General features: G+C 44.0%; 2 protein-coding genes across 3 annotated transcripts; both read right to left on the bottom strand.

Moving 5' to 3' along the window:
- Window positions 1-290: 290 nt before the first annotated feature.
- On the bottom strand, window positions 291-17913 carry HTATSF1 (HIV-1 Tat specific factor 1). Of its 2 annotated transcripts, XM_032330033.1 has the most exons (10): window positions 17667-17913; window positions 17218-17475; window positions 15306-15486; window positions 14612-14659; window positions 13671-13825; window positions 11402-11565; window positions 10349-10448; window positions 4672-4761; window positions 3423-3560; window positions 291-2560 (listed from the first exon to the last, which is right to left on the bottom strand). In XM_032330033.1, the coding sequence occupies exons 2-10, from the start codon at window positions 17401-17403 to the stop codon at window positions 1319-1321; spliced, it is 2304 nt and encodes a 767-aa protein (XP_032185924.1). In that variant the 5' UTR covers window positions 17404-17475; window positions 17667-17913; the 3' UTR covers window positions 291-1318. The 2 variants fall into 2 exon arrangements, with proteins under 2 accessions (XP_032185924.1, XP_032185925.1); XM_032330034.1 differs by lacking the exon at window positions 4672-4761.
- Window positions 17914-22117: 4204 nt separating this feature from the next.
- Window positions 22118-27519, bottom strand: BRS3 (bombesin receptor subtype 3). Its single transcript, XM_032331362.1, has 3 exons — window positions 26960-27519; window positions 25017-25368; window positions 22118-23745 (listed from the first exon to the last, which is right to left on the bottom strand). The coding sequence occupies exons 1-3, from the start codon at window positions 27391-27393 to the stop codon at window positions 23332-23334; spliced, it is 1200 nt and encodes a 399-aa protein (XP_032187253.1). The 5' UTR covers window positions 27394-27519; the 3' UTR covers window positions 22118-23331.
- Window positions 27520-27903: the final 384 nt, after the last annotated feature.

Raw genomic sequence — 27903 nt, 5'->3', positions numbered from 1 at the left:
AGAGAGAGAGAGTGAGAGAGAGCGCAAGTAGGCAGAGAGGCAGGCAGAGACACAGGGGGAAGCAGGCTTCCTGCTGAGCAGAGAGCCTGATGCGGGGCTCCATCCCAGGACCCTGAGACCATGACCTGAGCCGAAGGCAGAGGCTTAACCCACTGGGCCACCCAGGTGCCCTGAAAATCCCGAGATTTTGAGAAATCCCAGACATCAACCACTAAATTCTCAGCCTTGGCTTGAAATACAAGGACTCTTTTTTTTTTTTTGGTCTGAAAAGGACAATAATTACACTTACAGACGGTATAATGAAAAAGCACCAATGCAGTTTATTTTTATGCTTCTACTTCACGAGAGTCACTTCTTAATGCTACAGCAGAAGTCAATTCACCAATACTTAATTTGGAAAGCACAATCAAGAAAGACTCCAATTCTTATTGGGACTACACAACTCAGCACAGTACTAGGCACCATGTATCTAGAACAAAAAACTGAAGTATGCATGATACAAGTAGATCTTGAACTCCAGGGGACCCATGAACCTCTGAAAAGTGTATACAAAAAAAGCTGTGTAGTGTGTGCACACATTTTTCTGGGGAAAGGTCCCACGACTACACTCAGCTTCTCAAGGGGCCCCCACAGTACACTGGAGAATTCTAATCTCCTCCGTATTTCCAGTACCGGAAGCTGGGACCTCCGGGAGTCGACTTTCGCACATCGCAGAGTCCGTTTTTGCCGCAAGGGGGTGGGAAAGAAAACAAGTGAAAGTAGCTCACAAGGACTAGGCAGGGAACAACTCCAGAGTGTTATTTACCTTGTAAGTTTAGTAACATGTTCTGGGGTAGTGAGGAAAACGGGGATTAAGTGCTGACGGAAGCTGGAAGCAAGAAGACTCCTACGAGCTTTAGCTTGATCAAGTCCTCACAAACACTACACTTTAGTATGAAGAAAGCAACAGCAAGAATTTAAAATGCAACGTAACGCAAGTCCAGTTCTCCAGTTTCAGCATATTAACAACTTGTTTTTATTTTGGAATTATCACAAACTTCAATCAGAATACTTTAAAAAATATTATTCTGCATGCGTTTAACAAATCTGACAAAGGACGAGTACCCAGCTGACTTGCATTATACTAGGAAGTTTTACCTGAACGGCCAATTAACACAGATTTAAGATCACCAAGTACAGGTAACAGTGAAAACTTCAATGCGTTATTCTGCTGGTTTCCTACCACTAGGCACACGTTCATGTAGCACTACTAGCAATGACCCCGGAGCGCGGGCTGAACGCGGATGGAGGAAGCTCCCTACAAAGCAAGTTGAAGGGATTAAATGTCTTCGACGTCGTCGTCGCTGCTGAGGACGAAGCTGCTGCCCGTGGACAGGGGCCCTTCATCTTTCGCATTCCCCACGCCCCTCACTGTCCCTCTCTCGTCAGAGTCGTCGAACAGCTTCTCGCTGGAATCCTCGTCGTCAAACAGCTTCCCGTTGGAATCGTCTTCTTCGAACATCTTCTCGTCCACCTCTTCATCTTCCTTTACCTCGACTCCTTCCTCGTCTTCTTTGTCGTCTGAGTCTTCAAACATCTTCTCATCAGCTTCTTCGAGCCCCTTTTCATCTGCGTAGTCTTCGTCCTCTTTTTCGTCTGACTCGTCATCGAACACCTTTTCGTACGTGTCTTCCCCTTCTTCCTTGTCATCGGACTCTTCGTCAAACTCTCTCTCGGAGACGTCCTCCTCGAACACTCTTTCGGAGCTGCTATCTCCAAATTCTGACTTGTCAGAGTCATTGTCGTCGAACTCCCGATCAAGAAGGTTTTCGCCGAACTCCCTGTCGGAGCCCTCCTCCTCAAAATCCTTCTCCAGGCCGTTCTCTTCAAACTCTTTCTCGGAGCCCTCTTCGAACTGCTTTTCAGAGCAGTCATCTTCTTCGGATTCCCTTTCTGAGTCGTCTTCATCAGACTCCTTTTGGGGGCTCTCCTCCCCTTCGTACTCTTTGCTGGGGCCATCTTGGTCAGATTCCTTTTCAAGGCCATTCTCTTCATAATCACTTTTGAGCTTCTTCTTTTTGGATTCCTGTTCGGGGCCGTTCTCTTTAGCCTCCGTTTTAGGACTACCCTCTTCAAACTCTTTCGCAGGACTGCCTTCTCCAGGCTCTCTCTCAGGGTAGTCGTCTTCACGCTCTCTCTTGGGGCAGCCTTCCTCGGACTCTGTCTTGACGCCACCTTCTTCAGGTTCTTTCTGGGGGCAGCCTTCTTCAGCCTCTTTCTCGGGGCCACTTTCTTTGGCATCTTTCTCAGAAGCATCGCCTTCTAATTCTCCTCCATCTTCGGTTTTTTCAAACTTCTTTTCATCGATAGGTTCTTCGAATGCCATTTCATTGGCGGCTTCTTGTGCATTCATTTTCGATGTACTAGGGTGCTCTGAAAAATGCCTTACTCTAGAAGGCCCTGCCCTTTCCGAAGCACAAACCGAATTTGAACGCCGAAGGCCTCTGCTGGCCTCGGGAGCATTGAGGAAAGCCTCCCATCCTCTCAGCCTCTCCTCCCTTTCCCTTGTGGTCTCTTCCACCTGCGGAGAAACGGGAATTGCCATTAAGGTAAGTTCTGGGCACAAAGAAGTAATCTCTCTACATCCTTTTTTTTTTTTTTTTAAAGATTTTATTTATTTATTCGACAAAGAGAGATCACAAGTAGGCAGAGAGCCAGGCAGAGAGGGAAGCAGGCTCCCCACCAAGGAGAGAGCCCGATGTGGGGCTCGATCCCAGGACCCTAGGATCATGACCTGAGCCGAAGGCAGAGGCTTTAACCCTCTGAGCCACCCAGGCGCCCCTCTCTACATACTTCTGATACTGACACAAGTGTCCTGATTTCATAAGGCATCTCTTCTTAGGAAATCAGAGCATTTCCTTATCTTCAGTTTTCAAAACTTTACGTATCAGTCCACTAGAGCTGGTCTTAAGATCATTTAAAAAATGCCCGGGTGTCTGGGTGGCTCAAGTGGGTTAAACCCTCTGCCTTCAGGTCAGGTCATGATCTCAGGGTCCTGGGAGCGAGCCCCACATCAGGCCCCACATCGGGCTCTCTGCTCAGCGGGGAGCCTGCTTCCCTTCCTCTCTCTCTGCCTGCCTCTCTGCCTACTTGTGATCTCTGTCTGTCAAATAAATAAATTTTTTAAAAAATGCCCAATACTACAGTCCTGCAGAAATGTTTCACCAGTGAAAAAGTTAACACTGGAACTCTCTCCGTGCTTCACTTATAAGTTAAAAGACTGAAACATTTTTCTTTCTATGCTCTGAACACAAAGTATAATTCAGAAGTACTGTTACATTAAATAGATTGCACTGAACCCAAAATTTATTTTGAAGGACCATTAGATCAGTGTTTTTCAGTAATGATTCAATCTATGTGCCCTTGACAGTTTCAGAATTTACCTGGTAATCTGTAGTTCCATCCCACGCCTGGGCAGTGATTTGACGGCCCCCGAACCACCTTCCGTCAAGAGTCTGGATACAATAATCAGCTTCCTCTGGATCCCTGAAGGACACAGAGGCCACACCATCTGGGTGTCTCTAGAAAGGGAGGAAAAAGAAGGAATGAATGAGAAAATAAAACATACACATCTGACAAAACCGGTACGCAGGAGTGTTCTTTCTGATGATTTAAGCTTAAAGGTTTTATGTATGAAGCCATTCTTCCTTTGTACACCAGCCAGCGACTTGAAGCTAGCTGCTTCTTTTCTCTTCAAGATTTTATTTACTTATTTGAAAGAGAGAGAGAGAGGAAGAGCACATGAGCAGGGGGAGGGACTGAGGGAGAAGGAGACTCCCCGCTGAGTAGGGAGCCTGATGCAGAGCTTGATCCCAGGACCCGGCAACCATGACCCAAGCAGAAGGCAGTCACTTAACGGACTGAGCCACCCAGGCGCCCCAAAGCTAGCTGCTTCTTTAGCTTAATCTTGTTTAGCAAGAACCAAGCATGGCGACCTCGGAAATGCTTCTGCTGACAACACCGCCTAAAGAGAAGCAAGATGGTATAGTTGTTAATGAGTGTGAACTGTCCAGTCAAATAGCCCTGGGTTTAAATTCTGGCTCTGTGCCACTTAACAGCGGAATGACCTTGAGCAAGGAGCTCACTCAATCTCTAAAACCTCCAGCTTCCTGATCTGTAAAATGGGTATAATAGTATGCACCTACCTCAAACGATCGTGAGGATTAAAGGAGGTAACACACACAGTAGCTCATATGCAATCAATACATGGCGACTCTTTTCATTATTATGTGTTGATCTTGGAAGTACAAAGAGTAGGAACGGGAACAGACAAATATCTTGCTTGATTGTTGTTCTTCAAACATGGAGGAGGAGAATAATTCACAAAGGTGGGGAAAGGTGGGCCAACAGGGAACCACAAGGTCTCACACGTCTTTCTCGTACTTCCTTTCACCCGATCGTATACTCCAGAGTGATAGTAACGGGAAATCACCGAGGCATACCGAGTCTACCAAGGCCCTGCCTTCCGATCCACGTTCATCTAATTATTGCTAACAGAGGACTACCACAAGATAGCAGACCTACCATACAAAAACATGAATCCAAAGTCGGGGACATACTGCCACCTGGGAAGAACTTATCAATTGGAAAGAACAATAGCTTAGGGATCATTTGTCTAAGCCACAAACTTACATCAAAGAGAAGGAGCTTCCTAATTTGTCCAAACTTTGAACACTCTACTCGAAGGTCTTCTCTGATTTCATTCAGCACCAATGGATCATCCTGCAAACATACACACGATTAAAACAGATCTGCCCCCTTCTTTAAATATAAACCCTGAGAAATCAAATTTCTTGCTTTGACAAACCAGCGTACAGAAAAAGGTTTTACTTAAAAGTAGTTACTCTTATCTGCGGGCTCCAAAATTTTAAAAAGTCAAAACCAAATGACGTCAGATCACCAAGGCTGCAGCCGCTGCTACAGGGGTGGCCCTGCTTCCAGCTGGAGGGAACGGCTAAGCATGGCTAAGCATGGGGGGCAGCGGCGGGACCGTGCTGGAGCAGACGGGAGGGGAGCCGGAGGGAGGAGGGCTGGAAATCCCAAAGAACAGCAGCTGTAAGCGCGGGAAAAAGGTCCTCCGGCACATACAAAGTCAGACGCTGCCAATTCCTGTTCTGCACAGGCATCGTGACTGTACTGACCAGAGAGCTCTCCGCTTTGGGTTTTGCATGGATTCCTATTTACAGAAACGCTGTAATGGGGAGACATCTATCCCTTGCATTGACTAAGTGTTCTAAGATAGTTCTTTGTGCTTCCAAGATTCTATTTTAACTCACAGGGTAAACCTCCCTTTTAAGGATTCCTGTTCATCTCATCTCCTACCACACTGCAACAGAACCACACAAATAAAGAGCTGCTAATAAGCACACAATACATTCCTGGGGCGCCTGGGGGGCTCAGTCCATTAAGCGTCCCTTTGGCTCAGGCTGTGATCTCAGGGTCCTGGGGTCAAGCCCCATGTTGGGCTCCCTGCTCAGCAGGGAGTCTGCTTCTCCCTCTCCCTCGGCACCCGCCCCCTCCCCAACTCCTGCTTGTGTGCTCGCTCGCTCTCAAATGAATAAAATCTTTTAAAAAATACATTCTTGGGGCCCCTGGGTGGCTCAGCGGGTTAAGCCTCTGCCTTCGGCTCAGGTCATGATCCCAGGTCCCTGGGATCGAGCCCCGCATTGGGCTCTCTGCTCAGCAGGGAGCCTGCTTCCTCCTCTCTCTCTCTGCCTGCCTCTCTGCCTACTTGTGATCTCTGTCAAATAAAAAAAAAATCTTAAAAAAAACTTTAAAAAAAATTAAAAAATAAAAAAAATAAAAAATACATTCTTAAGCTGTTGATTTCTTGCAACTGTGAGTCTATTAGGAGCATTCAAATGCTGTTGCTTCTGGTGGTCCTGGGTTTGGGTGGACTCTCTGACCCACAACAAAAGGACTTCAGATCACCTGGAGGAATTAGCCTGTCTCTCTGCAAGTCCCAGTGCATGAAAAGGGCTCACAAAACGTTACATTAGCGACCTGAATTGCAACTACACACACATATAAACAAAACATCCTACATATGAACTTCTACTGGAGTAGACTTATGCTTTTTAGGAAACATTTAACTTCATCTTGCTCATAGGTTTTTATTTTCCTCACCAACTAAAGAAGAACTGCAAAGAACAACAAAAAAGTGCCTTTTCCCTCCTAAAGTTCTCTCAAAAAGCAAAAATAAAGAGCTGGCAGGCAGATACTGACATCAAATTTAAAATAAAAGAGAATCCTAGAAATCGGAGCCTTCTAAAAGTACAGCTGGGTTGCCCCCACTTATAAAATCTCATTTTGGAGAAGATGCTGTTGAGAGGAATGGGAACTGGAGCATAAAAGGCATGTGGTGGCCTTGAGGGGTGTGTGTGTGTGTGGGGGGGGGGGTCAGCTGCTATCAGACTGTGTGCTTTGCGAAGGCAGGAATTTGGTCTAAATGTTTCATCTGCCTCACAGAACCCAGCACAGGTGTTTCCACATGGTGAATAGTCAATAAAAAGCTTTTTTAGAGTTAGAAAAAACCACTCCAAATACCTTAACTTTATTCACCAAGGGAAATCAGTATTATAGTAAAAACATACAAAATACTATTTCAAAATATTTAACAAATTTAAGTGTGATTCCATTGTGTGTAGGGGGGGCGCACCACTCACTCTATTTCTGTAGCAAAGTCTCAGCACTTTTTCTACAAGGATATCAGATTTTAGCCAAAATCTTCCTACACTTCCGTTTTCATTTATACCAGCTTGAAAAGCTAATACAGCGTCACTGCTGTGTAGTAGCCTGAAGCTTAACGATAATAATCCCCTCCTCTAGGAAAACTCTTTAACATAGCTAATAATGGAAAATTTTTGAACATAACATTTGGCAAGCAACAGACTTGAGATGAAAATCAGAGAGATGCATCGAAACTTTCTTGCTCAACACTCCTAATTTTTTTGGCGGGGGGTGGTGGTGGTCTGTTTTCCCAGAAGAAATAAACCATATTTCTCATTCCTTTCCAATCTAAACTTACACTGGCCACGACGGTGGCCACGAACCACATGTGGCCACTGAGCACTTAAAATGTGGCTAGTTCCCATTCAGGTGTGTTCCAAGTGTGACACGAACACCAGATTTTGAAGATTTAGTACCAGAAGTTTAACAATGTAACTCGTTAGTATTTTTTATCACATGTTAAAATTAAAAATATTTTGGTTATATTGGGTTAAATAAAGTTCATTATTAAGAGTTATTTCCCCTATTTTGTGTTCTAGTTAAACTGCGGCTCCTGGAAAAATCTAAGCTACGCGTGTGGCTCACATTGGGTTTGTTGGCCAGTGCTGGTGTGGAGAATGAGAAACTCACACCTGCAACACACAGTTTTGGTTCATTCACTCCTAGTACTCAAACTGGCCAAGTATGCAGTTCTACTTACTTATTTTTTAAAGTTTATTGATTTTTTACAGTAATGTCTGTATCCCGCGTGGGGCTTGAACCCACAAACCCGAGATCAAGCATCATACACTCTACTGCCCAAGACAGCCAGGCACCCCCAGGCATTCCTTTTTAAATAAGGCTTTGAATTAAATATTGAAAACCCTCTGAAGTTACCTTAAAAATATTAGCCTTTGCATTGTTCACCCTGATAACCAAAGAGTATTTTTAGCTATTTTGCTTCTCACGCTGGTCAACTGTTTGTGGGGTGAAAATACATTGCACCTGCCCCCTAAAATCTAGTTTCTTTCTGACACCCCGGGAACCCGACAAGTCTGTTTCTGCTTTCACATGGAATCTTTAGTCCAGTCAAACACTCCCCTCAAAACGTCCAGTAGCACATTTTCTGGCCTCACACCCGTACAAGTCCTACAGCGTCTACACCAGCGGTGTCCAACAGAACTTACTGCGGTAACAAATACGGATCCGCATTATCGGATACAAAGGACTGGCAGGACTGAGGAATTCCATTCAAGCTTTCTTTCATTTCGGTTACATTTAAATAACCACATGCGGCCGGAGTCTACTCTACTGGACAGTCACTACGCTGGACAGATTTATACTGACGCACTTTGAAGTTCAGGTCCGCAGAGACCAGGAACAAAAACCAAGCACTTTCTCTTTCTCCCTCTGCCCTCCCCCGGGCTCACGAGCACGCTCGCTCTCTCTTCTAAAGCAAATAAATCAACCTTTAAAAAAAAAACAAACCCAAAACCACCCAACGCATGACAAATCCCTCTGTCTGCCAGGCTCTCATGGAGCTGGCAGACCGCACAAGGGCAGGCAGACAGGCGGACAGAGACAGCACCCGAAATGATGTCCTTCATTTGCAAAGATGCTCAAGAGACAACGTGTTATCCAAGGAGTGAGGCAAAGGACTCTGCCTCGTAACAGGGCTCTTGTGCAATCATTCTTTCACTTTTTCTTCATATAAATATTGAGGGTCTGTAAAATAAATACGTATTGAGGGTCTACTGTATACCAGGCAGAATTCTAACCGCTGCGAATCCAACAGCAAACGAGGGGACGGACCCCTGGCTCTCACGGAGCTCACATTCTAGCAGAGGAGAGCCGGTTATTTCGGGTAATGATAAACGTTATGAACAGGTTTTCAAACTGGTATAAATGAAAATAGAAGTGTAAGAGGACTTAGGCTCAACAGGTAATTTAAAGGCTCTGTAACTCCAAGGTGAAGTTTACACGAAAAACAGTTAAGAGCGTTTGAAAAAAGAACAAAGAGGTTACAAGCGTGAACCTTCTATCCTTAAAGCGATCCACTGCAGGAATTTGTTGGGGTCAAAATAAAGTGAAGGTGGCTTTCCGGAGGAAAGGATGTTCGTGAAGCTTGGGAAAACGAAGTCTGCACAATGTAATCGCCAGATTCAGGTTACGTGGTCAATGAGCAAGGCAGGGGGCAAAACACACATACCTAATTATGCAACAGACTTCTACTTACCGAGGCTCCAGATCATTCGCCTTAAGTTTGCATTAACATTCACATTCGAGCATTGCAAGTATGGAACGCATGCATCAAGGATGTTAAGTCATAGACGTTAATAGGTCATGTAATTTTGAAAAAGGCAGTTATTTACGTGGCAGATAAAATGAGATGAACTGTAAGAAATCCGGACCTGCAGCTAGCGGACCAGACACCCTGATCCAGTTACAAACTCCTCTCAAATCCCTGCCTAGCAGGGGGAATGTTTCAAAGACTGTTTCAAGAGTCTTCAGAATTCTGCCCAGGAGGGACATCCAATGTTACAAATTGACCACATATCTCTCTCCAGGGACCTCGAGATACGCAGACCCCATGGGTACACCGAGAACCCAGGGTACACCCTGAACCCTATCATATCACTACTGGCCCGGACAAGCTCTACAGACCACTCCGGGGTCCTCTCTGAAGGCGCTACAATGAAACTGGTGTTCTCACTGTTTCCATGCACAGAAGGACTAAGAGGGGGCTTCAGGTGCAACCAGATCATTTGTAAACCTGGAGTGGTACAGTACGAAATTGTTTTTTTCTCATGTGTTCTCTTTACGGTTACTTGTTGCCTTTCTCTATCTCGAGTGTAGCTGGTGATCGTTACTTTCAGATTCCAGGCAGAGAATAAAGCCTTGTTTTTCCACAAATGCAGCCATGGGTCTGTGGGAAACACCGACCAGAGTAAGAGGCAGGAGGCAGCGCAAGGCACCACGGCGGCGGTCTAGGCCTTGTATACCTCCCGCACCCCCGAGCACCTCGTTCTGCTGTCACTTTCACTTGCTGCTCTTAGTAAGAAGTTTACACGGACAGTAAGTATCATGAAGTCCTCCCGACAGCCACGAAAACACTATGTACAAGTCAGGTCTCGAAAAGCCACCATCACCATTTAAATATCGGGAGTCGCTATTTAAATGGTGAACCCGAGGGGTTTTTTTGTTGTTGTTGTTTGTTTTTTGTTTTAAGGATCAGATTTATAGTCCCAAAGTGAAGTTCCCATTTGCAAGTGGGAAATGACTCCCCACCGAAACCAGCCTGTCCTTGGGGAAATGCACTCAACATCCACAAGCAGTGCCCAGAAATCGTTCAGTGATCATGTTTTTATAATGATTTCCTCAAGTCGCTGCCACATGCAGCCAGAGTGTGGGCATTAAATGGTGTTCCCTGGGGAACTAGAAGGACACTCTGACGGACTCTTACTTCGCTCTATTTTCCTACCTTGCCAGCTATGTGGTTGTGTAGGATTGGGGCAGGAGCAACATGGGGGCGAGGCAAGCTTTGGGCTCCCTTGAAAGAAAGCACATCAACATTTCCATCAGCGGGAATATCACCTCCTACCTCAAAATCCATCGGATGGAACATATTTTTGATGATGACGACTCGCTCGTGGCGCATTCGGGATGGGCCAGCCCGTCTCTCAGGTCTCCAGTCCAACTGCCTGATGTGATAAAGCAGGAACAAGAAACTCAATTTTGTTTCATCTTGTGGGAGAGGAGAAAAGGAGCTGCTACAATCCTCCTTTATCGAGTACTTAATGATACTAATTATTTGATTCCAAAATACCCGTATGTAGGTTAGTCCCAGTTCCCACTGGGAGACTTTTTGAAGTAGTACAGTGATGGGCGGCTCAAAGACGGACCCAGGGTCTGAAATCCCCGGAGTGGATCTTTTCTCGGAACTGCAGTCTGGTTACAAACATTCTAATAAGACTCTTACAGCAAAGTGCCAATTATTTAGTATTTCTGTCTGTCTGGTATGCACGACTACACTTTGAGGGCAAAAAGTAAGTTCAAAATTGTATTGGTTTTTAGGCATTTTATGATCACACTGAAGTATGTAAAACTACCCTGTTACGCAATCTTAAATTTTACTGGACAGGTGTTTATATAAAATTGGTAGGGATCTAGTCTAACTATCCCTGTAAAAACTACAGGCAATCACAACTCAACTCTTGTGTGATTGCTGTATCTTTGGTTTGAGCAGTGTTAGAAATGTTCTCAGAACCCACTCTGATAAAAGAAAGGACTTAATGCTTTAGCTCCCAGGGGAGCAGCTGTCAATCCACATCAAAAACGAACGAAGGGCTCTGCTACACAAGCCTAAACTATTCTATTTAGTCTGATGTTCGACTTCTTCCAAAGAGATGGCTCTCTCATCTCACTGAAGCCTGTGCGGTATTAGGAGTAAATGCCCCAGAAAAGGGAAAAAAACTTGCCATTGCCAGATCATTCTACAGTACAGATAACTGAAGGTTTCTGATGATCTAATGAAATTCTTTGAAAATAATATATACATACATCTGATGGAAAAGAACTAGGTAGGGGGCTATACCAAAGACATACTCTAGGATATTTATATGAAATCTTTCAAAAAGGGAAAAACGACACAAACTTCTGTTGCAGAGACAGCTTTTTCTTGTAGTCTTTGCACTTCTTCTTCTTCTTTGAGGCATCGTATTCCCCCTTCAGCTGAAACTTGGCCACTTCAACATGTAATTTGTAGCCTCTAATTTCATCTTCATCCAAAAGTTTTAATGCGAGATCCACAGATTCCCTCTTTGTAAAGGTAAAATGAGAGAGTCAGGAATTTACATGCTGCAATGAAACTCTGGGAGGTTTTTTTGGACGAACGAGACTATACAGACAATAAAGATTTCATCATAACTACCTCCTTTGAGATAAAGAACTCTAGTTTGCCTTATCAGGAAACCTGCACTCTAGACACAGCTGTCCTCAACCAGCTTTGTGAACCTGGCAAGTTATTCAATTTCTTCGTAAAATGGGAAGAGAAATGCCTTCTTTGCAGGGTTCTTGACAAAATCAAATGGAAGAATGCACATAAAGGATAGGGACTGGCATACAGCAGGTGCTCAGTAAATTACATTATTACTGAATAGTTAGTACTGCCTCTTGGAGTCTCAATTTCTCAAGGAGGCAGATGGACTTGTGTGATTTCTAAGGTACATTCCAGTTTTAAAATTCTAAAGTATTCCTTCTTAAAAGACTAGATGACTCAAAGAACTGGGGATAGCACAGCCAGCCTTTCATTGCTTTGTTCACCTATTAAAATGTAGGTCTGTGACACAATGTGAAGATGATTATCTGACGACTTGTATATTAAATACATTTGTGGATTCTGTCAGCCCTATGCAGAGTCAAAGATCTGAGGACCTGAGGAAAACAAAAAATAACTGAACTTAACTGCACAATATGGATCTTAGAACAACTGTGTATCTTTAAGAGATTGTATTTAGAGAGAGACAGTGGATGCCCGTGAGCATGTGAGCGTGAGTGGGTGGGGGGGAGGAGAGGAGGAGGGGGGGGAGGGAAGGGGGGGAAGTGGGGGGAAGAGCAGAGGGGGAGAAAGAGGGAAGACTCCACACGGAGCACAGAGCCCAACGCGGGGCTCCATCTCACAACCCTGAAATCATGACCTGATCTGAAACCAAGGGTCAGATGTTTAATCGACTGAGCCACCCAGGTGTCCCTTAGTTCTATTTTTTGGGAACTTAATTCACTGGTTGGCCAATCTTGTACTTTTTATCAACTTACTCAAAACTCCATTTTTTCCTCTTTAAAAAAGTAGAAAATCCAATCAAACTGCCTAAGAATCTGTTCACAGATTTTTAATAACCCTTGAAGAACATGTAAAACTCTCAACTCTCCTTCGGCCATACTCATGGATGGGCCCATTCACATTCAAGAACCAGATTCAAAAGCTAACTTCCAAAGAGCTGTTGGCTTTACCCTACCCCTTTCTGATTTCACCGAAATGCTGTACCCTCAACAACACACCTGTGGCGTTGGTCCTGTTGTTTAGTAAGTTTGATTTTACTTTGTAATTATCTTCACCTTCCATGACATAGGTATACATCATCGTTGTGCACATTTCTCCTGCATTCTACGATAACGCATAAAACATACCCCTAAGGGGAGAAAGGTTCTGGAAACGGTGCCTATCTTTGACTGAGCTTTCCCCGTGCAATTAACGGATGGGGCCATGAACACCTCAAGTTCTGCAAATTTCTATTAATACCGATCTCTCTTCTCTCCCATTCCAAATACATTTCAAAGAGCAGGCACGGCTATCCTCTCCTTCACAGCTGAATTCAAGGCTCAGAAAACATTTTTGTAAAGGGCCAGTTAGTATTTTAGGCTTTGCGGGCCATGTGGTATGCGCTGAAACACAAAAGCAGCCCCCGACGAACAAGTCAAGGAACGAAGGAATGTTGCCGCGTTTGATAAAACCATATTTACAAAAATAAGCAGCAGGCTAGAGTTTGCCGAATCCCGGTCTCATTCATTCCAGTGGGTAAATGAAATGTTACCGGCTTTCTTTTCTTTGTGGATTTTTAAAATGTGTTCTGAGTCAATTATATACGACAGAGTCCTAAAGAGATCTCTGCGGTGAGAATTCTTTCAAGACAAAAGAAGCACTTCAGGCACATAACTTACATAATACCTTGGCCTGAGAACGTATTTTCTTACTACGAATAAATAACCTCACGAATGCGATACACACTGGCACAATCTGAAATTTTAGTTTTCTTCGCATCCCGTTCTGTGTAGTTCTTTCTTGGTTATCATTTATACGAAATTATAGCCCTGATTCCTGAGTTATAAATGGAAATACAAAAAACGTATCTGACCACATAACTGACCTTCAAATAACAGCAAAGACCATCTCCTTTAAGATTTCCTTGATTATCTTTGTACAGTTTGACCTTAAATTCTTCCGTTTGAGGATCTCTCATAATAATGCCAAACTTGGACATGAGCTGTATAAATTCATCCACTGTAATGTCTGGAGGCAAACCTGTAACATTAGGGAGAAAATCACAAAGGCATGTACAGTAACTGTGTAGGTTACTTAAGCATTTTACCAATTAGAAATCTACAATTTAGATGAGCTCAAATCTGATTTTCTAAATGCCTATAAAAAATCTCACACCTAGAGAACTGAAGAAATGTCATGTTTTAATGTGTTCAAGTATACACTAAAATCATGTTTTGCGGGCTGCCTGGGTGGCTCAGTCATTAAGCATCTGCCTTCGGCTCAGGTCACGATCCCGGGGTCCTGGGATAGAGTCCTGTGTCAGGTTCTCTGCTTAGCGGAAAGCTGGCTTCTCCCTCTCCCACTCCCCCTGCTTGTGATCCCTCTCTCGCTGTGTCTCTCTCTCTCAAATAAGTAAATGAAATCTTTAAAAAATATCGTGTTCTGCTTAAGCCTTCTACCACTATAGGGGCAGACTGCCCTAAGTTACCTACAGCAGACAGAAAGGATGGCATACAAAATTGTATGCTTGTCATGTTTCTTAGTTTTGTAATAAAAATGCAAATGTCAACTGCTGAATGAAAAAAAAAAAGGGCACAATGATAAAAAACAGATTTTAGAGAAGTTGAAAAGTATAAACCACTTCATGAAAAATCTCAAACCATCAAGTATTTTCTACTCTAAATCTGTTTAAAAGAGGTGGGAGGGGCGCCTGGCTGGCTCAGTTGGTAGAGCACAACTCTTGGTCTACGGGTGGTGAGTTCACACCCCATGGTGGGTGTGGAGCCTACTTAAAATAAACAAATAAAAACTTAAAAGTGCACATACCAGACACATATACATTTGTATTTCTGTCTTCTTCAACATGAAACCATCCTAAAAATCAAAATTAAAAAAGAAAACACATGCAAGAAAAGGTTAAGAGTCACATTATGAAATCTTGACAATGCAGCAGTTTCTTGAAACTTCCAGGACTTTTCTTACCCTTAGAACAAGAGAGACTAACTCAAATCACTGTCCAGCTTTCAAAGTATTTGGATCTTTGGACATTAGATTAGTTTCAAAGCCCTGTCTACAAAAGGATGGCTAGTTATCCTGGTTCTTTATGATTCTGGTACTACCTTAAAAAGAAAAAAAACCTCATCTTTGCACTGACTTTAGGCCCTGCATGTGTAAGTTGCTTCTGACTCCAATCTACTGTGTTAGACATGGCCAAGCTGAGGCAAAACTGCCTTGAGTTCAATTTAATTAAGCTTTAAAAATATAAGAAAATTATCTTACAAACAGAACTTTTGATAACAGCTCTATTTTGCAAAGGAAAAAACTGAGGCACAGAACTGAAACAGCCTACCCAATGCCCACAAGTTAGTGTGAGAGTCACTATATGAACCCAAATAATATTTAAAAACCCCTCATCTTATGGTTCCTCCAACCTACTATAATTTTCCAAACAGTAACCAAATATACACATACTAACATTTAAAATTTTCACATTCCTGTTTTTCAAGCTAAATCCACTTGCCTGATTCGGCCTTTCTCTTTTCTCCCCTCTTTTTGGGATCACTGGGTTCAGGGGTTTTTCTTTGTGGAGGCTCTTCTGCAGTCCTAGCACTGACTTCTTGTACATCTGCGGTAGAGCTAGATGCCCCATCGTTAGAAAAGCCATAATTGGCCTGATATGTAGCAATGAAATCCTCAGTGATCTAAACAAAAAATTCAATACACACACAGATAACAGAAATTCAAAAATGATTTCTTCCCATAAAAAGTTTACACAGTGTTAAATTTCAGCATATTTGTTTATACAACTGAACACAGAAGTGCTTCTGCAAATAACGGTTGTAGTAAATGGTGTAAATGCCAGAGTAGTCACCTTATGTGAAAAATGTGCATAAAATGATTAAAAAAAATAAGAAATGGGTATTTGGGTTATCAGCACAAAATTTTAAGATACTACTGGCATTTTAAGTGATGTTGGCACGTTTTCTTGTTGCTTCATTTATAAATCACTGCCTCTCTACAGTCTACCTGACTACCTGACTAAGGCTACAAGTACATACAATAAAGGAAATACCAGATAACAATAAAACAGAACAAAAACCAACAGTCAACTAATAATCTAATACCAGCACCAATTTTTCTTTTGCATAGAGATACACAAAAGTATACACACACTAAATATTTGATTATCTACAGGCAGACAGCTCGCAGAACTGATCTGGTAAAGAGACGGGGGCTAACAACTGTAAAACTAATGTTTATTTTAACTCCATCACTAATTAAAATCACACTATCATTTAGTGTCAGAAGAAACTAAGAACGAATTCAACTCAACATCTATATTCCTGGCTTTTAGGGGGAAAAAAAATAAAGCACAGTTGCACAATGAAAGAAATAGAGGAGTTCTTCCTTCATTCTGGTCAATGTTACGTGCACACACAGGAGTGGGGAAAATTTTAAACTCACAGTTCCAAGAGGTATGGGCTTCTATAATATAAAAAGATAACAGTCACAAATCAATCCATTATCAGACTACTGTTAAAGGTACTCAGAAACCAAATGTGCTCTGAAGCTGGCACGACCAGTACAAGCAAAATCATAAATTTAACAACGTGGAGGGAATGGAAAATAAAAATGGAAACACAATGGAAAATAAAAAACTTGAAATAAATAATTTTAAGGGTAGCCAACGAATTACACAATGGAGACACGGTTTATGTTACCAGCTTTCAAGTCCGTTAGTGTGCTCCTAGTACCTTTTTCCACCCACATGAGACTTTGATTAACAGGGTACTTTTACCCCAAAGTTTACAGAACCAAGTTAACACCAGTTACTTTACTTTGAAGCTGAAATAAAATACTTAACAATTTCCAAGCGCTCTAAACAAATATACATGGATCTTTTCCACCCCTATTCTGCGCCTGTGGTTACATGGTTAAAACACACATGCCTAGGGACAAAATTTGATAGGAAAGAGAGGTGCAAGACAAAGTTCAGTCCCTAAAGAGATATACACCGCTACTTTCTTTCAAACCGAGAAGCTGCCTTTTGCACAAGGTACGTAAGCTAAACAAATAGCAGAATTCCTAGGGTAAGTGAGGTTGGCTATCTGAGATTAACAGCTACTAAATTTGCTCCTGGTGTTTTTCCTCTTTGCAATAAAAAGCAGTCACCGGTGCAATAACCAACTGTGACCTTCACAGACAAAATTAACAAGGCATAGAAAAGACTTAAGAATTAAACCGCATTTAAGACATCTCTGTAAAGATTTACGTTTCTCTATACATCGGTTCTGCAACAGAAACAACAAAAAGAAACGTCACTATCCATGGGGCTCTAACTCAGGACCTCAGCAAAGAAAACGGAAAAGGGGCGCCTCGCGAGGCTGGCCAGGCGGGCCCGCGCTGCAGTGGCGCCCGTGCCCCTCTCCTACCTTGGGGAACCAAGCCTTCTTGTCCAGGTCCCACTCATAGGGGGTGTCAGCCGGCTGCTGCCCGAAAGAATCGGGTTCTCCAGTGGGATCCTTCTGGGTGTCGCCGTCCTTGGCGTCGCCGTACAATTCTTGCATTCGCAACTGCTCATCAAACTCGTCGTTCCCATCCAAGTTGTTGCCGCTCATGTTGCCGACTTAGGCAAGGGACAGGCTTTGCGCGAGCAAAGAGGAGCACTGAGGCCGAGATGCAGCCGGAGGCTAACAGAGAAAGGGAGGTTAGCCGCACTCGGCCCGCGTCCCGCCGCCCCCCGGCACGCCTCCCAGCGGCGCCCCAGCAGCCCCCGGGAGGTCGGGGCCGCCCGGCGCCCGCGCCGCCCCCCGCTCCGCCCGCCCTCCCACCGCGCGCGCGCGCGCGCCGCAGCTTGCAGCCCCACCGCGCCGCCGCCCACCTGGCTCGCTCCACCGGGCCTCGGCGCAGCGGCTCGACCCAAGGCGTGGCGGGAGCGCGCACGCGCGCCGCCGCCGCCGCCGACCGGGTTTGAGACGCCTTCAGCCCCCGCGGTTCCCGCGGTCCCCACGGCCTTCGCGCCAACGTCAGGAGATTGCTGGAAAACTGAGGCCCGCTCAGGCTGACGCAGTCGCCATTGTCGGCACGTCGCGACGTCGCGGGTCGCGCCGACACGCCTCCGGTGGCGTCAACAAGCGCCGACGCTGGCAGGCGGGCGGGCGGTGCTGGGTCCTATGGGCGGGGCGTCGGGGGGCGGCGCGCGGCGGTCGCGCGCCGGTGTCGCGCGCCCGTGTCACGCGCCGTAGCCCACCCGGACTCCGGGGCGGGGCGGGGCGGGGCGGGGGCGGCGCGGGGGCCGGCGGGGCCTGGGGACCTTGGGTTCCGCGGGGGCTGCGGCGGGTGGCAGCCGGGGGCGTGGGAATGATTCCACTCGGCGGGCGCCATCTTGGGGGAGTGGATGGGGCGGGCGGGATGGGTTTGTGTTCCTGAGAAAAAGCTGGGCCTCCTTTCCCCGTTCCGCATGGGAACCGCTTGTTCTTTATGATTTCCCTAGGATCGGCGCTGGCTCTTGGTCACGTTCTTGGCCTAAGCTCCTAGCACAGGGTGTGGTGTCTAGTGCGTATTGGGTGAGTGAGTGAGTGAGTGAGTGAATGAATGAATGAATGAACGAACGATGGGTGGGAACCAACCTTATTTTCCCAGCCTCAGGCCCCTCCTTTATCTCTCTGGTACCTTCTCAGGCTGGAGATCAACTCTGGAAAGACAGGGAATGGGGGGGGGGGGCAGCAGCTGCCTTCCTCTTGAACACCATGATTCAGAGGTGCTCAGGCTCCAAACCTGAAACGTAAAACCTCCAAGTATCTAAGCACCAGCTTTACTGGCCCAGTAACTTCGGGTTTTTTGTCTTTCTTTTAGAAAAGCCCAGAATATTTTTCCTCTATGCAGCTTTTTCCCAAATTACATATTTATCGTAGAAAATAAAGAGTTTTGTAATTTTTATTTTTTATCGGGCAGATAATTTATTGAGCAACCAAGTGCCAGGGTCTGTGCTAGGCTCTGGAGAGCCAGCCGTCAAGAAAACGGGCACCGCTTAAGGGAGACACACTTGTTTATGTACATGATTTTTTTTTAAAAGATTTTATTTATTTATTTATTTGTCAGGGAGAGAGGGAGAGAGAGCGAGTGAGCACAGGCAGACAGAGAGGCAGGCAGAGGCAGAGGGAGAAGCAGGCTCCCTGCCGAGCAAGGAGCCCGATGTGGGACTCGATCCCAGGATGCTGTGATCATGACCTGAGCCGAAGGCAGCCGCTTCACCACCTGAGCAACCCAGGCGGCCCTATGTACATGATTCTTCTCCATACTTGTTGCACAAAAAAAAAAAACGTTTTAAAGTTTTTGTTAATTCCTTTAAAATTAACGATAGTAAACCCATTATGTATAAAGGTAAAATTTTAAATTTAAACCAGATTTGAGGGTGGGGGAAACTTTACCAGAAGAAAGTTCTGCAATTCCAGTGACCTTTGCTTCTAAATATAGCAGTTGCATATGGGCTCTAGAAAATCTTAACTCCCCAAATACCAGCTGTGAGAATATGGTTTCAACCCTAACAGTGGTTTTTAGCTTGGGTTTGGGTTTCTTTTTTAAATTCCATTTCTTTTTCGTGAAGTTTTTGTTCTGTTGCAGGCTTTCAGAGAATTGAACTTGCATGCATTTTTATAATATAGATAACATGAGTTTTATTAGGCTCGCTTATTTAAGCATTGCTAAGTATTTCTTCCTGGGTCCCAAAATAGTGTACAGCTGTTTTCTGCAATGTGTTCCTGGGCTCCCATTTCATTCCTGGGTGAGTTCACAGCATAGGTGATAATATGCTACACAGCCCTACTACTGCACGTGACCCGTCGAGTGCCTGCTGTATCCACAGTCCCCTCTGAACACGTCACCAAAAAGGTTCCTTATGCCTGGGTCCCATGTGACCTAGCCACCGTGGCCCACAGGCTGCCCAGAGGCCCGTGAGGTGACCTGATAGGGTAGCTCTGCATTCTAGACCGAATTGGCCTATATGGGCCAATAAACCACCTTTCCCCAGGGACAGGAATGAGTATGGAGTGGGCGGGGACCTGGTCAGAGTGCCACAGAGGCAGGAAGGCCCACGTAGAGAAGGTAATAAGCAGAGCAGGTCCCTGCTTTGGGGAAGTTCCCCAGGGGTGAGAGGAGAAGCTGAGGCAGTGACAGGGGTCATTGAGTCATCATAATAGTGGAGCAGTAGAGTTGGGAGCTAAGCACACTTATACCTACAGTGGCACTCTGTTTGGCCATGAGACCTGACAGTTGTTTTATCAGTGCTATTGTCTCTGTGACGCCTGGTTCCTGTGTGTTCTGGTTCCTGTGTGTTCTTATTTCCCTAACATTTCTAACTCATAGAATGAACTCCCTGGTAACAGGTAATCTGCAAGCATCTCTGTCTTTGTCACCTGTCTTTTTCAAGAGTTTTTGCAAGTCACGGAAACACTCAAGGCAACAAGCAAAAAGTTATATATTTATTATTCTAATGGTCTCCCAGGATGGCGCCTGAAATGCCCGGATGGGAATGTACATGGGTCTCATGAGGCGCTGCGGGACCCAGGAAGCCCAACCAGTTCTCAGGACCTAGACAGCCAGCTTCTCTCTGAATATCTTCATCTTTCTCTCTTCAACCTCTGTTAAGGGCAATAAGTGCTATACTCCTGGCTAATAGGCCATGGCCTTCTTGGTGGATAAAAATACATCATCTTGTGGCGCCTGGGTGGTTCAGTCATTGGGTGTCTGTCTTTGGCTCAGGTCATGATCCCTGGGTCCTGGGATCGAGTCCTGCATCTGGCTCCCTGTTCAGCTGGAAGCCTGCTTCTCCCTCTCCCACTTCCCCTGCTTGTGTTCCCTTTCTCGCTGTGTCTGTCTCTGTCAAATAAATAAAATCTTTAAAAAAAATAAATATACATTAACTTGTAAAAGCAGAGACTCCTTGAGCAAAGAAGTCTCCTATCTGGCTTAGGAACTCTGGAAGATTACTGAACTATACCAAACTAGATTTTTTTGTCCCCTGTTCAGGAATTTTCCTGTGCCCAGTTCCTGTAATCTCAACACTTAGCGGAAACAAAAGAAACTACTTTTGACAAAAAGATTGATGGATCCCTGACCTAAAATGGTTGAAACCACAGAAATTCTTTGAACCTAAACTTGCTACTTTCAGTGGCTATGCTAGTGTTAAAATGTTTCCTGGCACTTTCAACTTCAATGACGGAGACTTACCCATTGCCCAGTTTGGCTATATCTAAATATGTGATTTTTGTTTTCCTGCTTTGTAGCATATTATTATGGTCCTTTATTCGAAGTCTGGGGTCAGGGCAGACCCTGAGCAAGATTAGGAAGTATACAGAATTTGTTTTTCAGGCACCTACCTTTTCTCCATTTAGGACACTCTCCAAAGAAATGCAGTCTTCCATAGTCACATTTCTGGAATAATAGTCACACCACAATAGGTAGTGTGAAAGAGATTGTGGATATTGGGGCCTAGTTATAAGGTTGGCTCCAATTAGGATCATCTGTTGAGAAAAAAAAAAAAAAGAGAGACCACCCCCCTCCAAAAAACAAAACAAAATGAAACCATGGATTTTAATCCCAAATTCCCCAACTCTAGGAGGGGGGCTGATGCCCTATAAAACCATTTAGGGGATTATTTTATGTCAGATCCCCTAAGTCAGAAATTACTAAGAGTGAGCAAAATGAAAGCTCTTTGAGTTCTAGTTTTATCAATTGCTAAACAGCTTTCTTGGCTTTTGTTATCTGCTACTTCTACAAGTTATTTCTAAAATGCTGTGCGTTAAGACGTAGTTTTTATTTGGAGTGAGGAAATAGTGAAATCTCTGGGAGATTCGTGACTTGAAAATAATTTAGGGGCATCTACGTTGGCTGGCCCTTGATTTGCGCTCAGGTCATGATCTCGGGGTCCTGGGATCGTGTTCTGAGTCAGGCTCCAAGCTCAGCAGGGAGTCTGCTTGAGATTCTCTCTCTCTCTTCTCTCTCTCTCTCTCTCTCTCTTCCCCCTCCCCTGCCTCGAGCCCTCCCCCTCCTCCTGCTAGCATGCACACACATGCTCTCTCTCTAAAATAATTTTTTTTAAAAGAAAAGACCTTAAATTTTATTATTAAATTGGGTTCTCATTTATATTCTGTCAGTACTATTGTTTTTAGAAGATAAAGTTACACAAACTCATTTTTAAAGATTTATTTAATATTTATTTGTTTCCCACCACTTATTACAATGTCCAGCCTAACGCTAATACAATATTGGCACCCCGACTTTTGGTAAAACAATTTTACAGAAATGTGAAGTTTAGTGTTAATACGTATTCCTTTTCTGGCCACATCATTAGCAAAAGTTCACAATGACACAAGCAAAACATATACTTTAATTTTCCCCGAGAAAACATTTTCTAAAACCACAAATCTAAATTTGACACATCTATTGACAACAGGTTGTTTGAAATCACAATTATTAAGCTCACAGCATTTAGCAAGTAGGAGTAGAGGATAGAAAATCAGAACCTTCCGTCTGATTTCCAAGGGCAGAGATTAATTAGGTCACACTCTTACAGGACTTAGGCACCCATCGGGTTTAAAGAAGCTAAGCAGAAAGATGATCTGGTACCAACTACACACCCAGATGTTCGGGATCTCATGTGGTATTTCTCCATTTTTTAGAAAGAGGGCACTGCTTACCAGAAAGAAATGGATTTCCTTAAAGGAAAAATTGCAGACACTGGCAGGTTCGCAGGTTTTTCAACAGGGGTCCTTCTCTGGGGCCTTCAAAATGACAATAAACGTGGCCGCTTCGTCTGCCTGTGGATAAGGCGAGTTCTTCACAATGTTTGTGAAAGATAGCTTTGCTCGATTATCAATGGTAGTCAAAAGTAGAATTACATTAAGTCACTAAGTGTTGACCCGGTAAGGCAAACACCCTGCCCCAGATTCTTACTCAGTACTTCATGCTCGCTGACTCCGAAACATTTTCATTGTAATCACAGAGCTTTGCCATGGAATAGAGATGAATGGGAAAGAGCAGTCCAAAACTCCGGCAAAGACTTATTTTTTTAGGACTTAGTTTTTTAAGAAAACTGCAGAAAGTTATGTTGTATCTCTTCTCGATCCCCTTTTCATATGCAAAGTATAATCTCTAGATTTACACCACATAATAAACACGAACACAGTTTTACGCAAATCACAGGAGTATAGGAGAAATTAGAAGCATAGATGTGATGGGAACAAATTCAATTTTACAGAGTCATCTTGTTTATTTCACCTTCTCTCCCATACAACCTCCTGTAGGACCCACTGACATATGGACTTGTCTTTCTACACCTAGTGGGGCTTCGTTTTATGTAGAAAGCCCGATAATGTTAACGTTTGTACGTTGACAAAAAATCACGGTCTGTCTTTTACTTTACAAGATCTCTCACTCAGATTTCAGCACAATTCACAGACAACAAAAATCCTGACACCATACACCTACACACAGCTCAGAGTCAGATACACATGCTGGGAGGAAAAATACCGTTTTTAATTGAAAAGCTAGACTCTGTCATCTTCCCTCTTTGCACTGCACCCAGTGAACAAGGTCACACTAATTTCAGACACCTGCGAGCTTCCAGCGCCTGGGACCCTTCCCATCACAGCCAGGTTGTTAAGGGGGGTATCCGCGGGAGGAGAGTCGGGCAGCTCTGCCTTGCAGCAGAGTAATTGAGCTTTAAAATGCTGCTGGAAGGTTTTGCTCAGCCAGTACAGAGCAAAGGGGTTTACGCAAGAATTGCTGAAAGCCAGAACCCGGGAGAAAATGGTGACAATAAAATGAATGGCGGAGGGGTCCACGTAGGTCTGATAGGTGAAGGAGTGGTAGAGATACAAGAGGTGATTCGGCAACCAGCAGAGAGCAAACAGAGCCACAAGCACCAAGACGGTTTTGGCAATTCTCTTCCGGGATTCGATCTGCAGGGGCGGGGGCGGAGATGAGAAAAATGACCACAAAAACAATCATTTAGCTGGCAGAGATTTTTTAAAAGCTGTTCTCTAGATTTACATAGAAATTTACTGCTAACAGGCTGGATGGAGTCCCTTTGAGCATGCGTCTGAAAGCACTGCTTGGGAGCTGTGGGAAGGCAGCCGGTTCCTATAGAATACAGCTAGTTAATTGGCATGGTAACCCTGGTCTCATTAGCTCTAATGCAGAGACTCCCAGCCGTGGTTTTGAGAGACTCTAGGATGCCTCCAATTAGCTCAAGGAGTGTTGTGGAATTCTTGAGATTTTAATTTAATTAGAAATAGAGATCTCTCTATGCGGTTAGAATATTCTTCCCGGGTTTATGGAAGTTGCCAAGTCGGGACCCCAAATGGTTTATAATCTGTAGGAATTCGGACCATACAGTCAGAGGAATGAAAACCAATGTGTCATCCTATCTACACCTGTGAAAACATTCCTGCCTGTATCCGTTCGCGCAAGAAACGAACGAGGCTAAGTGAAGACATTGCCTACGGTCACAGAGCAAAGAGAACTGTTCACACGGGCATGAAATAGGCCATGTTAGCCTCACAAGCAGCCCTGCTGAACTAACTAAAGGGACTGGTCAAGAGGTCAATGGGAGCCTCTCCCCCCTCCAACCCCCACCCGTGCAAGATAGAACTCCTGGTGGTTTGTTTTTTTTTTTTTTAAACGGAATGGAACAATGTTTTGGCAACATTCTTTTCTTCTGTTCATATTTATGCAAGGAGAGCACACCTGGCTCTTGCAATGGTGAGTCACCGTGTTCTCCGGCCACTGGCACTTACCTTATCCCTTGAGCCCTCCGTTTGCTCCTCTGTGTAAGTGGTTTGCTTTGAATAATGTGAGGGCTGCTCACCAGTTCTAGCATCCTGTGTCTATCATTCTGTTACACTTTCTAAAACAAAAGATGCTTGCCTTCATAGTCTCACCTTGAGTGCTGTTCCTCGCTGCTCCACGGGGTACCCAATTTTGGTTGCTCAAACCAGACTGTCACCCAGTCCCCAGCTGCATTATTACAGATAAGGCAATAGGCTCAGAGAGGTTAAGTAACTTGCCCGAGATTGCTCAGCTAGTATGTGGTAGAACCAGAGTGAAATCGTGGGTCTGACACACTCCCAAGCCTGTGACCCGAACCACAGTACTGTACTGCTATTCCTCACAGGGGCACAAGTAGGAATTTCATTTCTCAATTCATGCAAGAGTCCTGATTAATACATACCTGCTTGCGGGCATGGGTTTGTTCCTCAGTAGGGATATTCAAGGTGCTTTTGTAAAGAGTCCTAGCAATCAGAGAATAATAGACAGAGATAATCGAGAGTGGGATAATATAGAACACCAAGAAACACAGCAGAGAATGTATCTCTTGCATGAGCTTCTCAGAAACGGGATATGAGGTACACGCTTCAAGGGTCATATTTTTGTTGGGATCTTCAAGAGTATATACATTGGAAAATATAGCCTCGGGCAGAGCAATGATCATAGACACAATCCAGACGCAGCCAGCTTTAACACAGGTCTTCAGGATGGCATTGGAGGGCTGCCGCTCCAGTGGCTTCACAACTGCCTTGTACCTAGAAACATATAACCATAGGCAAAAGTCAAAATAAATATCAGAACTGTAGAATCTCAAGGTTAGAAGTGACCTTAGGGGTCCTCCAGTTCTGCCTCCGATCCACCGACTGGAATCAGTCATGGTTTCAAATACACAGTATGTCCCAATATTTGATATTTATACTAATCATCCTTTTCTCTGATTCACTGATAGGAAATAGCTCAGGGTTGCAGTTTTAGAATTTTATGTGTAGATCCTCTATTTAGAATGAATAAATTGTTTTCGGCATGATTTTTGTGTGTGGTTAGGGGGAATTCATTACCTGTGTATTACCTTACTTGTTCTAAAAAACTTCGTTTTGGTATAAGTGACTGATTTTAAACCCAATTCTCCTTCCTTTGCAAGTGAGCAGTCATCAGCCTTCCTAGAAAAGATTTCCCTGAGTTTGTGCAGTGAAGAGAAGAGGGTTAATTTCTTCCCTGTTCATAAGTGCTACTTTGTTACCCAAGCTGCTCTATAGGTAGATTTAGAGCAAGGCAGAGGTGAAACCGTACACCCTATGCCCATGCAAAGGTGCCTCCTTATTCCGACAAATTCACCTTTAAATCTATAGCCTTTAAGTAAATCTGCCCTCAAATAGAATATAAAACCAGCCAAAGCGAATATCCATAAAAGACCCCAGGGAAGATTTTCCTTTTCTCCGATTCCAGAATTTGAAGAAGCTATTGATTACTTACAGGCTTCTCATAGGCTTTTTAAAGCATCACTTTTAACATTTGGAGCCTCAAACTGCACCCCCCCACACTCGGCTTTCACAGTTATTCAACAATAGGAACACAGAAAAATATAGTACTTATAGACTGAAAATATCCTAACGGAGCCTGAATACAAGGACTGCCCGAGGTTCTCACACGCTCTATCAACAGAGCTCTAAAAGTCAACCGGATTAATTTATTTCTCCGAGTTCAAGACTGCCATTGAATGCCTATAGAGACAACAAATACAATTAAGTGATGACATTATACTGAGTTACCAGGCAGCCGAAAACCTCACCGTTTTTCTGCCATTGATTAATTTAATGAATTTCAAATAAATTAAATGCATGCATCTTTTTACCATTCTTCCGGTAGACAGTAATGTATATATGGTCAATTTCACACCTATGCTGATGTTCTAATGCTAACAGTATTGTACCACTAGGCTGCACTAATGTATAAAGCATGAATTGTTTTTCTTTTACACCTGGAACGATTTGCCTTACTTACTTAATAAATAAACGGGGAGGGGGAGAACATCGTTTAGAATTCTTTCAAGCAAACAATTACACTTCAAAGAGAATACATTATTCCTAAAGCATACAATTTCTGCCTTTCCTCCGATGCTAACACAGGAATCTTAACATTCTTACAACAACTTTTATTTTCAATTACCCCCCCTCCGATTTTCTAATATTACATCCAGCTTATAGACTGTAAGAAAGCAGAATAGTAGCTCGTGAATGCTAAGTAGAAGCTTTCCTTTCTTTTTTTCTTTTTTCTTTTCTTTTCTTTCTTCTTCTTTTTTTGCCTAATTTCACATCCTGGCAAATAAAACTGAGAAAAGAAACCCACCTGTCAGCGCTGAGAATTGTTAACGTGAACACTGATACACCAACAGAAGTGAGCCGGATAAAAGAAAGCACCTTACAGCCAATTCTCCCGAACAGCCATCCTTCTGCAAGGTAGTGGGTTGCATCCACAGGCACACAAGTTAGCAGAAGTAGCAGATCTCCGAAAGCCAGGCTGGTGATGAAAATATTTGGAACGGTTTGCATGGATTTGGTCTTGAAAAAGACTTTGATGAGAATAGCATTTCCAAGGATGCCCACTGAAATGATCACAGCATAAGTGATGTAGATGGCACACAAAGCTTCTATTCCTGGAGAGTTGTCTCCGGTCCGTCCTTTATTTGTGGTATCATTGGGAACGAGAGAGCTTGATGATTCTGTGTCATTTGTGATTGGAATTAAAGTCTCATTAGGTGACTGAGGCTGTCTTTGAGACATTTCTTCTGAAGACTCTGCCTTTAATATTTCTTCTGCTCAGTTTAAATGTAGTTGATTGTCACGTCTAATGCCTACGTCTAGTAACGAGATGGTAGAACAGAGCAGAATGGCAAGCAAATTCAAGACACCCGGATACGCCTTTCCTTCAGTTGTTCTGTGTCTCCCAGCATGCTTGGCTAAATGCTTGCCGATCTGGCATTGAAGGGTGGGAGGTGGAGGAGTTTTATTGGCGTTTCCGTGACAGAGGGAGGGGGGTTTGGGAAATGCTCTGCAGTTGCTTGTTCTTCCCTGTTGGGGAATCCTATGAGTAACTAGTCATCATCAAATACCCCCTATTGTTTATTAGAATCACCCTGTCTCCTTGTCTGCCCATGAAAATCTATACAGGTCTTGTCCGTTTTTTCCCCGAACTCATTCAAGTCTCTGCCATCAGAAGATGGTCTAATGCATTTTCCTTTACCTGGTGAATAAGTATGTGTGTCTCCTGAAGCGCAAACTTGAATCCACTCC

This window comes from Mustela erminea, chromosome X (assembly GCF_009829155.1).
Source record: "Mustela erminea isolate mMusErm1 chromosome X, mMusErm1.Pri, whole genome shotgun sequence".
Lineage (NCBI taxonomy): Eukaryota > Metazoa > Chordata > Mammalia > Carnivora > Mustelidae > Mustela > Mustela erminea.
This window is presented reverse-complemented; position numbering and strand designations above follow the sequence as displayed.